Source organism: Stenella coeruleoalba (genome assembly GCF_951394435.1).
Source record: "Stenella coeruleoalba genome assembly, chromosome: 7".
Taxonomy (NCBI): domain Eukaryota; kingdom Metazoa; phylum Chordata; class Mammalia; order Artiodactyla; family Delphinidae; genus Stenella; species Stenella coeruleoalba.
Genome location: NC_137153.1, coordinates 42,087,867 through 42,097,857, shown reverse-complemented (window position 1 = coordinate 42,097,857; position 9,991 = coordinate 42,087,867). Strand labels below are relative to the sequence as shown.

At 46.5% G+C, this 9,991-nt stretch overlaps 2 protein-coding genes across 2 annotated transcripts in view; one reads left to right on the top strand and one right to left on the bottom strand.

Annotated features, from left to right (window-relative positions):
• Positions 1–62: 62 nt before the first annotated feature.
• The window catches only part of LOC307188879 (uncharacterized protein), a gene marked incomplete at its 5' end in the record, with an annotated part of 65,041 nt that continues 55,112 nt past the window's right edge, over positions 63–9,991 (top strand). The window contains 3 exons of the mRNA XM_079926550.1: positions 63–115; positions 403–889; positions 1,107–1,497. Coding sequence (XP_079782676.1) covers positions 63–115; positions 403–889; positions 1,107–1,274 — 708 coding nt within the window. The 3' untranslated portion in view covers positions 1,275–1,497. The remainder of the gene's footprint in view (positions 116–402; positions 890–1,106; positions 1,498–9,991) is intronic.
• Positions 6,016–7,232, bottom strand: CCL21 (C-C motif chemokine ligand 21). The gene is made up of 4 exons (XM_079926502.1): positions 7,129–7,232; positions 6,908–7,028; positions 6,630–6,812; positions 6,016–6,548 (listed from the first exon to the last, which is right to left on the bottom strand). Exons 1-4 carry the CDS (start codon positions 7,193–7,195, stop codon positions 6,524–6,526), a joined length of 396 nt encoding a protein of 131 aa, XP_079782628.1. The 5' UTR covers positions 7,196–7,232; the 3' UTR covers positions 6,016–6,523.

The window sequence follows — 9,991 nt, the reverse complement described above, 5'->3', positions numbered from 1 at the left end:
TTGGCACCACACTCTCCCAAGGAGCCCGCTCAGCCTTCATGCTCCCTGGTCTGATCAAATCCATGCCGCAGGGGTGGGAGATCTTGGGTGGAGGGCACTTTAGCCATCGAGGCAGGTAAGGCAGCAGCGAGGCCGGGAAAGTCAACCAAGGCCATGGTAGGAGTGGGAGTACCAGGGAGTAAACGGTTGTGGAGAGCATCTCAATTAGATGCTTAATAAATGTTTGTTGAATGGATGAATGTGAGTATCAGGAGCTGTGTCCCTGGGGCTGAGCGTAACTGGTGTGCCCGTCATCCGCGTGTGTGTGTGTGTATGTGTGTGTGTGTGTGTGTGTGTGAGAGAGAGAGAGCGAGAGCTGTGGCTCTGTGTCCACGTCTGTGCCTGATGTGTCTCCTCTCCCAGGCCTGCAGAGGGCGCACCAGCCTGGGAAGGGAGGCTCTGGAGTGGGCGCCGCTCTGGCTCAGGGGTGGGTGGGCGCTGGCGGGTGGGGGGTGCTCTAGCAAGGGCGGGCTGCGGCCCTGACCTGGCGGGCTGCCCAGAGAGACTGAGAAGGGCGTTGGGCCCAAAGTCCGTGGGCCTGGCACGGCCTCTGGTTCTGTCCCCGCTCCAGGCCCCAGCTGGTCCCGAGGCCGAGGGTCCGGCCCCAGCTCCCAGCGCGCGGGTCCCGGCACACGGGCGGAACGTGCAGAAGGGAGACTCGGGTTGCGGGTGGGACCCGCAGCTCCAGGACCTGGGGTCGGCGTGGGCTCGGGAAGCCCCCGGGCGGCGATTACCCCGGGCCGAGCACAGCGGCTGTCCCGCCAAATCTCTGCCACTCGGGCCCCTGAATCCGCGGATACTCGGCTGGGCAGGCTGGGACGCATGGGCGGCCGGAGGCCGGTGTTTTTCCGTGAGTATTTGTCTTCCCCACCCCAAGTATTCCCAATTTATCCTGAGGCCAGGGCGCCCAACGTGGAAGACAGGAAGCAATGTTTGTCTTAAAGGCTGAAGGAAGTTCACATTACCTCCGGGACTTCCTTCGCAACATAAATAACCCGCACCCGATTGATTCCTTAAACCACGTAATTACGGTGCCAGCTCTAAGAAAGGTTTCTTTCAACCTTTAGGTTGAAACCATAGGCTTTCAAGGTTTATTGAAAGCCAAACTGTGTGCCCGGCGCGACGCTCGCTCGGTGCCGGAGGATGAAGTGCTTTCACCTGGACAGGGACGGAAAACGAGTTTGTCCTGCTCATCAGTGGACATGGGAAAATTCCAGACCCCTGGTCTAGCATGAGACACATTTGAGGACAAATAATAAAGGGGGAAAAAAAATCCCAGAAAGATGAAGGAAATGAGAACAGTAGTGTTCAACCCACAAGCCTGTTTGCCTTTGGAGGACGGAGGACCGCGACGACGATGCTGCCTCCTAGTGGCGGAGTCGGGCAATGAGGCCAAGTGGAGTTTAACATCCCGTCCGCTGTGGGTATTCTGAACCGAAATTGGCGCCGGCTGCTCAGGTAATCACAGGTGGAGTTCGGTTATTCATTTAATATTAGATTGAAATTTATTATTAGCACAATCCAGGACTCTAAAACAAAAGTCTTCAAGAACATGGCATCAGAGTTTCCCTGGGGTGTTTTTGTTTGCCACCAACTGGGAAATGGATTTCTTGAAGAAAATGAAGTTTTCAGCTTCCTGACATAGCTAGCTAACACAATCTCTGTAGGGGAACTGCAGAAGAGCCACCGCTAGAAGAATACCAAATATAGGCATTAGAAAAAGGCTTGGCAATTTCAACACCCATAAAAGTGGTAATTCATTGATGGCAAAGGAAAGATACATTGATGATTTTTAACAAAATAGCATCACTTTGTCCCCACATACAAGGATAAATAACACCTGGACATGCAAAGAAAAAGAACTTCACAAAAGAGGTCAGTTGAAGCTGAAGACATTTTCACAGGTAAATGATTAAAGCTAGGACACAAATTAATTTTGAGCTTTCATAAATAGCAAGTATAGACCCAGTCCCCCTGACCTTCCTGTGCCATAAAGCTGGGCAGAAGATGCCAAATATGTCAGTGGTGCTGTGCTGGTAGCCCCATAGTACCCCATTTTTGAAGATGTCAAAAGAAAGATCCTGTCATTGGTGATCATGTCCCTCTAATGACTGATGAGTAAAGAATGAAATAGTGGCTAGCGAACATGTGGCCCAGGTACCATGGAGGGAGAGGAGTGTTAAGAAATCTGGTTGCTCAGTTTGGAATTAGTTTCCAGTTCATATGACTGAGGTTGTTAAGACATTTCTATTAGCTGTAATTCTGGGAGCTCTTACTAGCCCCATCCATCCTTTACATTTGTGTCAAAGAGGCCCTTAAAGGATTTACAAAGAAGGAGTGAGCCAGGGGAAGCAGAAGGCTTCAGACTTTGAGGCAACACTGACAAGAGGGAGCTGGCCCACCATTTCGTAATTGTGTGTGGGTGTGTTATCATTTCATGGAAGAGATAGTGCTGAAATCATTTGAAAACATGGTATTAGTAATTTTCTGAATGGCACTGAGGGTGACATTGTTAGAAGATAGTAATTACTGTTAAAGGAAATTCCAGGGGTTACAGTGAGTTTTCATGTGTGTTTGATGATGGTTTTGTAAATTTGGGGGATGACTGATCTTTGGAATTTTTTTCTTTTCACATTTCTAGTAAAAGCCATTAATTGTCTTACTGTTGAACACTGGCAGACTAATATTCAGTAAAATATTTCTTTTTACTGTATGCATGAGCATCAATTTGGAAGTCCTCCAACTTTATAATTCCATTTTATGCTTTATACTTATTTTTACTGAAATATTTACTTACCTAAACAGCAATCTTCTGGAAAGTTACTTTTATCTCCCCTCCCATTCGGGTCTTTGTGATTTGATGCCTTTACAAATGTATACACACACCAGAAACATTTACTTTATTTATTTTATTATTATTATTTTTTGGCTGCGCTGGGTCTTTGTTGTGGAGCGTGGCCTCTCTAGTTGTGGAGCGCGGGCTTAGTTGCCTTGTGGCATTTGGGATCTTAGTTCCCCGATCGATCCCACATCCCCTGCATTGGAAAGCGGATTCTTAACCACTGGACCACCAGGGAAGTCCTTAGAAACACTTACTTTAGTTTTAGTTGGGGCTCAAGAAGGAGTGAAAATAAATTCCTGTGTTTAATTTGCCATCTTTACCCTGAACTCCTACTTGTCTTTGAATTTGGTGGTGTTGATCTTTCCCCCTGTGGTTTGTGTTTTATGGTTTTATGTTTAACAAGTTCTTTTTCTACCTCAAGGTTATAACCACCCTCACCTATATTGTCTTCTATAACATATATTTTAAACATTAGGTCTTTAATCCTATGATGAAGTGTTTGAAAAATACTGAGGCTATGATAATGGGAAGGTAGAGGTATTTTAAATAAAGGAAGAACAATTTGAATCTTTATGAAAAACAAAAAGCTCAGTGACAAAAGGAAAGTAAGCACAGTACGCTACTTTGCTCTGCAGTGAACAACATTTACATGGTCATCATAATGTAAATTCTGATCATCGTCTAAATATAGTGGTATAGCTATATTTAGAGGATAGGGTGACAGGAGAAGAGGGTTCGTAAGAGAGCTAAATCTCCACTTTTTATAATAGGAAGTCAATAGGTAACTTAAAAAAATTTTTAATTATTTGGTTGCGCCGGGTCTTAGTTGCAGCAGGTAGGCTCCTTAGTTGTGGCTCACCAGCTCCTTAGTTGTGGCATATGAACTCTTAGTTGCGGCATGCATGTGGGATCTAGTTCCCTAACCAGGGATCGAACCTGGGCCCTCTGCATTGGGAGCATGGAGTCTTAACCGTTGTACCACCAGGGAAGTCCCTCAGTTGATAACTTTAAAAATAGGTAAATGAAGAAACAGAGGTATGAACAAAGTATTTAGACATATGGCACTAAGTCCTAGAGGAAGTAGCTTAAAAGTTGCAGGAAATGGTTGTTCAGAATAAGCCTTTTGGTACTTTCTGATTTTTTTTAACCATGAGTATGTATTATTTGATTTTTTTGAATTATGGATCTTACAGAAAGAAGACAGAACAGGACAGTATTGTCAAAGATGAAGGCAGAAAAGGAGAGTAGGGACTCATTCTCTGATAAGATAGATATTATATTGCATGCTAATCAGGGCAGGGCTTGAGGCAAATACCAGCTATGCAGTGTGGCAGGATAATTTAGTGAAATATGAAGTTTTGTTTTGTTTTGCCTATGTTTTCCTTTTTTTCTCTTTTTGCTGATGATTTTCTTTTCTCTTTAGAGCAAGCGAGGGTTTTGGTAGGGCTGAGAGTAGTAGCACCCTGATATTAGAGTCCCTTCTGCCTTTGTAAAAGTCTAAAGCAAACCTGGGAAGAGGTTATACCTTGGAGGGACTGGGAAGAGGGAGGGTTTTGGAGAGAGTTCTTGAAGACTGTGGAGGGGATTGGTGTGTATGTCCAGCCAGTATGGGCAGTGGGCTTCAATCCTTGACTGGGATGAAGCAAGCAAGCCACCTGAGTAGATGGCTCTGGGGAGATGTCTGGGGAAGCTAGGTCCAAGCCTGGAGGCTCTCATAGCTGAGCTCCCATGGCTCAAATGTGGCACAGAGCTAAGAGTTTGAGAGTCCAGGACCTGGGGAGTCATACCTGCTGGGAACACAGGGGCCAAAGCATTCACTGGTGAGACTGATGTCCAATGATGGGATGAGGTAGAGGGCATGTAGGAAGCCTCTCCTGTGCCTTGCTGTTTCTTTGACCTTTACACAGCCCTTGGCAGATGGGACCCCAAGAATGCCAGCGCTCTGGTGCAGGGGCTTGGAGTAGGTTCATTGAAAGAACATTTTATTTTATTTTTTGGCCATGCCATGTGGCTTGCAGGATTTTAGTTCCCTGACCAGGGATTGAACCCCGGCCCTGGCAGTGGAAGTGCCGAGTCTTAACCCCTGGACTGCCAGGGAACTCCTGAAAGAACATTTTAAAGTACAGTAAATCTTGAACATCTGAGTTTGTAGACTAAGATCACACCTGCTGCATGATGATAGGTAGGGAGCATCCCCTGTCTTCACTGTACTCAGAAGGAGCAGAGAGCAAATACTTTAATGACTATAATAAGCGGTAAGTGCTGTGGCATGCTCAGGCCCCGGTGGAAGGAGAAGGTGGTGGCAACCACCTCTAGTTCCTTGCCCCTCTCCCAGGATCTGTTCCCTTCTTTCCCGCGTGGCCTGGCCCCATCTAATGGTCCTCTCTCTCCTAGCCTAAGGGCGAAGCGGGGAATTGGAGGATCTCTGCTCTGGGGAGGGAGAGGTAGAGGAGAGTTAGACTGGAGCCTTCTTGGAGAGGAGACTAATTTACATCTGAGTTCTGGGGTTCCAAATTCCTGCCATTGGAGACTTATTCCTTGGCCTCAAGAGGTTAAAGGGGCTAAAGTGCCCCAGGCCCCACCTAGGGGAGAAAGGAGAAAAGGGAAGGGGAGGATGCTTTCCCAACTGGAAGGAAGCTGAGGGAGGAACAGAGAACTCAGGAATAAAGAGCACATAGCCCCATCAAACAATAAGGAGAGGTCATAGACCCTGCTTCGCTGGTCAGGGCGGAAGGGAGTCCTCTGGGGTCTTTGGGAGGAGATAGGGGCTCTCGAGGGCTCCCAGGGCTGGAACTCTGCGTAGGGCAGGTTTCGGTAGAACTTGTGTTCACCTGTGTTACAGGCAGGCCCAGGCTCCCGCCTCCCTCCAGTAGACCCCAAGGAAAGGGGAGGCAGTCCCCGGTGAAGCTGGGAGTGAAAGAATGCTGGGCGGAATCAGGGAAGGGATCTCTTCAGGGTCTCAGAGGCCTATGCAGCTGTTGGGGACATGTGCCTGGGATCCACTGTCTCTTCATTGGCAGGGATTTCTCAGAGACCAGGGGCAGCCCAGGTCCCACCCTGCCTGTCAGCCTCCCTTTTATTGCCCACAGGTCTGGGCACCTGGGAAGCAAGGAAACTCTTGGGGTGGGTGAGGATATAGAATTTGCCAGCCTGAGCTCTTGGCCAGGACCCCAGAGTGTGTGACTCCACCCTGTGGTGACAGTGGCTTCTCTGTGGACACAAACACACAGGAACAGATACTTGGGAGGAAGGCCAGAATGGCTGTTTATTCAGTTAGGTATAAATCATATTTACAAAGACGAGTTGGGTGCAGTGTGGAGCACGGTCAGGTCCAGGGCCCTGGGTGACCTTTCCTCAGAGGGGACAGTCCTGCTGCCACCTCTCACATTTCCTATGGGACTTTCCCTTCTCTGCCTCTCTAGGCCTGGCCTGATGTGGGCAGCTCAGCCGTGCAGGGTAGGGTGGGTATACAGAAGGGGTGGTTGAAGCTGGAGAAGGGGTGAGGGGAGGCCAGCATGGGGTGGCTGCTCTGGGCCCCCTGAGTCCTCCTTCTCTCCTAGCCCACCTCTTGTCCCTTGGGCTGGGGCTCCAAGCCCTGATGAGACTGGTGGGGACCTCCTGGGTTCCGGGCTCGTCACTGGGCTATGGCCCTTTTGGGGTCTCAGTCCTGGGAGGGCAGAAGAGGGCTTTGAGGGGATGATCAAGGCTCCCCTTCACTTCCCACCCCCCGTCCCTTTAGCTTCCTTACCTCTTACAGCCTTTGGAGCCCTTTCCCTTCTTGCCAGACTTGGTGGCCCTCTTGTCCTTCTTACAGTCCTGGGCTGGTTTCCATGGGGCTGCTGGCTTGTCCAGACGCTGCATCAGCTGCTGCACCCAGACCTTTTTAGGGTCTGCACATAGCTCTGGCTGAGAGCGTTTCCGAGGTGAGAACCTAGGGTTCAGGGGTTAGCAAGCCTGTCTTAGTCTTGCCCATCATGCCTTCCCACTCAGCTGCCAGCCTGCACCCACCCCCTTGTACCCACTTACAGGATAGCTGGGAAGGGGCAACCCAGGCTTGGTTCCTGCTTCCGGTAGCTGCGGACAACGTGGGTGGGAATCTTCCTTAGGCTGTACCTGAGGCAACAGTCCTGTGCTCCTCCATCACTGCCTGCAGGTGGGGTTCACAGGGAGTGAGGGACTGCTTGGAGGCTCCTACCCCGGCCTCTCCACCCCCTTGCCCCCATCCTCGGCAACTCCCTCCTTGATACCTTGGGTCTGGGGGATGCAGAAGGCCAGAACTAGGACCAGGATGCTCAGAATCAGCGACTGAGCCATGGCCACGGTAGAGCTCGGGCGAGGTGGTGAGCTCCAAACTGGGGGTCCGTGTGTGGGCTGGGACTGGTGTGCTGCCTATTTATGCAGGCAGACACTTTCACTTCCCCCATCCCCAGCTACTCTGTCCAGGCAAGTATAGGGATCTCCCTCCTTTTCCTTCCTGAAAGACAGATCCTGTCCTGGCAACCAGCCTCACTAGTATGCGGAAATGAAAACTTCACACAGCCATTCAGTCCCCCAAGCTGCCTGAGTCTACCTCCTCAATATTAGTTGAATCTGAGAGGCTCTCCTTTTTTTTAAAAATTAAAATTTTTTTTAAATTTTAATTTTTTTGGGCTGTGCCTGGTGGCATGCGGGAATCTTAGTTTCCTGACCAGCGATCGAACCTGCACCCCCTGCAGTGGAAGCGTGGATTCTTATTAACCACTGGACCACCAGGGAAGTCCCTGAAAGGTCCTCCTTCTATCCCCAGCCACTGTCTTGGTGCAGGCCTTACCACCTCTCCTCTGGAACACTGTGATTGCCTCCTTGTTTCACTCAGGCTCCACACTCTCCTGTTCCTTCAAGCAGGCTGAGGACTGTTCCTAAAATACAAATCTGACTAATGAATTGTAAGAGTTCTTTGTACATTCTGGATAATAGACCCTTATCAAATATATGATTTGCAAATATTTCCTCCCATTCTGTGGGTTGTCTTTTCACTCTCTTTTAAAATTTTCATTGGAGTACAGTTGCTTTACAATGTTGTGTTATTTGCTACTGTACAGCAAAATGAATCAGCTATACATATACATATATCCCCTCTTTTTTGGATTTCCTTCCCATTTAGGTCACCACAGTGCATTAAGTAGAGTTCCCTGTGCTATACAGTACATTCTCATTAGTTGTCTATTTTGTACATAGTATCAATAGTGTATATGTGTCAATCCCAATCTCCCAATTCCTCCCACCCACCTCCCTTTGCACCTTGGTATCCATACATTTGTTCTCTACGTTTCTGTCTCTATTTCTGCTTTGCAAATAAGATCATCTATACCATTTTTCTAGATTCCACATATATGTGTTAATATATGATATTTGTTTTTCTCTTTCTGACTTACTTCACTCTGTATGACACTCTCTGGGTACATCCACGTCTCTACAAATGACCCAATTTTGTTCCTTTTTAGGGCTGAGTAATATTCCATTGTATATATGTACCACCTCTTCTTTATTCATTCCTCCATTGATGGACATTTAGGTTGCTTCCATATCCTGGCTATTGTAAATAGTGCAATGAACATTTGGGTGCATGTGTCTTTTTGAATTACGGTTTTCTCAGGGTATATGCCCAGTAGTGGGATTGCTGGGTCATACGGTAGTTCTATTTTTAGTTTTTTAAGGAACCTCCATACTGTTTTCCATAGTGGTTGTATCAGTTTACATTCCCACCAACAGTACATGAGGATTCCCTTTCCTCCACACCCTGTCCAGCATTTATCGTTTGTAGATTTTTTGATGATGGCCATTCTGACTCATGTGAGGTGATACCTCATTGCAGTTTTGATTTGCATTTCCCTAATAATTAGCGATGTTGAGCATCTTTTCATGTGTTTGTTGGCCATCTATGGCCATCTATGGTTTGTATGCCTTCTTTGGAGAAATGTCTATTTAGGTCTTCTGCCCATTTTTGGATTGGGTTGCTTGTTTTTTTGATATTGAGCTGCATGAGCTGCTTGTATATTTTGGAGATTAATCCTTTGTCGGTTGCTTCATTTGCAAATATTTTCTCCTATTCTGAGGGTTGTCTTTTCGTCTTGTTTATGGTTCCCTTTGCTGTGCAAAAGCTTTTAAGTTTCATTAGATCCCATTTGTTTATTTTTGTTTTTATTTTCATTACTCTGGGAGGTGGGTCAAAAAAAATCTTGCTGTGATTTATGTCAGAGTGTTCTGCCTATGTTTTCCTCTAAGAGTTTTTTAGTGTCTGGCCTTACATTTAGGTCTTGAATGCATTTTGAGTTTATTTTTGTGTGTGGTGTTAGGGAGTGTTCTAATTTCATTCTTTTACATGTAGCTGTCCAATTTCCCCAGCACCACTTAATTGAAGAGTCTGTCTTTTCTACATTGTATATTTTTGCCTCCCTTGTCATAGACTAGGTGACTATAGGTGTGTGGGTTTATCTCTGGGCTTTCTATCCTGTTCCATTGATCTGTATTTCTGATTTTGTGCCAGTACCATACTATCTTGATTACTATAGCTTTGTAGTATTGTCTGAAGTCAGGGAGCCTGATTCCTCCAGCTCCACCTTTTTACTCTCTTGATAGTGTCCTGTGATGCACAAAATTTTAAAATTCAGTTTATCTATTTTTCTTCGGTTGTCTGTGTTTTTAGTGTCATATTTAAGAAACCATTGCCAAATCCAAGGCCATGAAGATTTCCCCTTATGTTTTTTCCCCCAGCTTTACTGAGGTATAATTGACAAAATTGTATATATTTAAAATATACAATGTGATGATTTGATATATGTATACATTGTGAAATAATTACCACAATCAAGTTAATTAACACCTCCATCACTTTACATAGCTATATCTTTTCCTTTTTTTTTGTAGTGAGAATGCTTGATATCTACTTTCTTAGCAAATTTCAAGTACACAATACAGTATTATTAACTACAATCACCATGCTGTACGTTCGATCCTCAGAACTTAATCATTTTATAACTGAAAGTTTGTACCCTTTGATAGACATCTCCCCATTTTCCCCACCCCCAGCCCCTGGCAACCACCATTCTACTCTCTATTTCTATGTGTTTG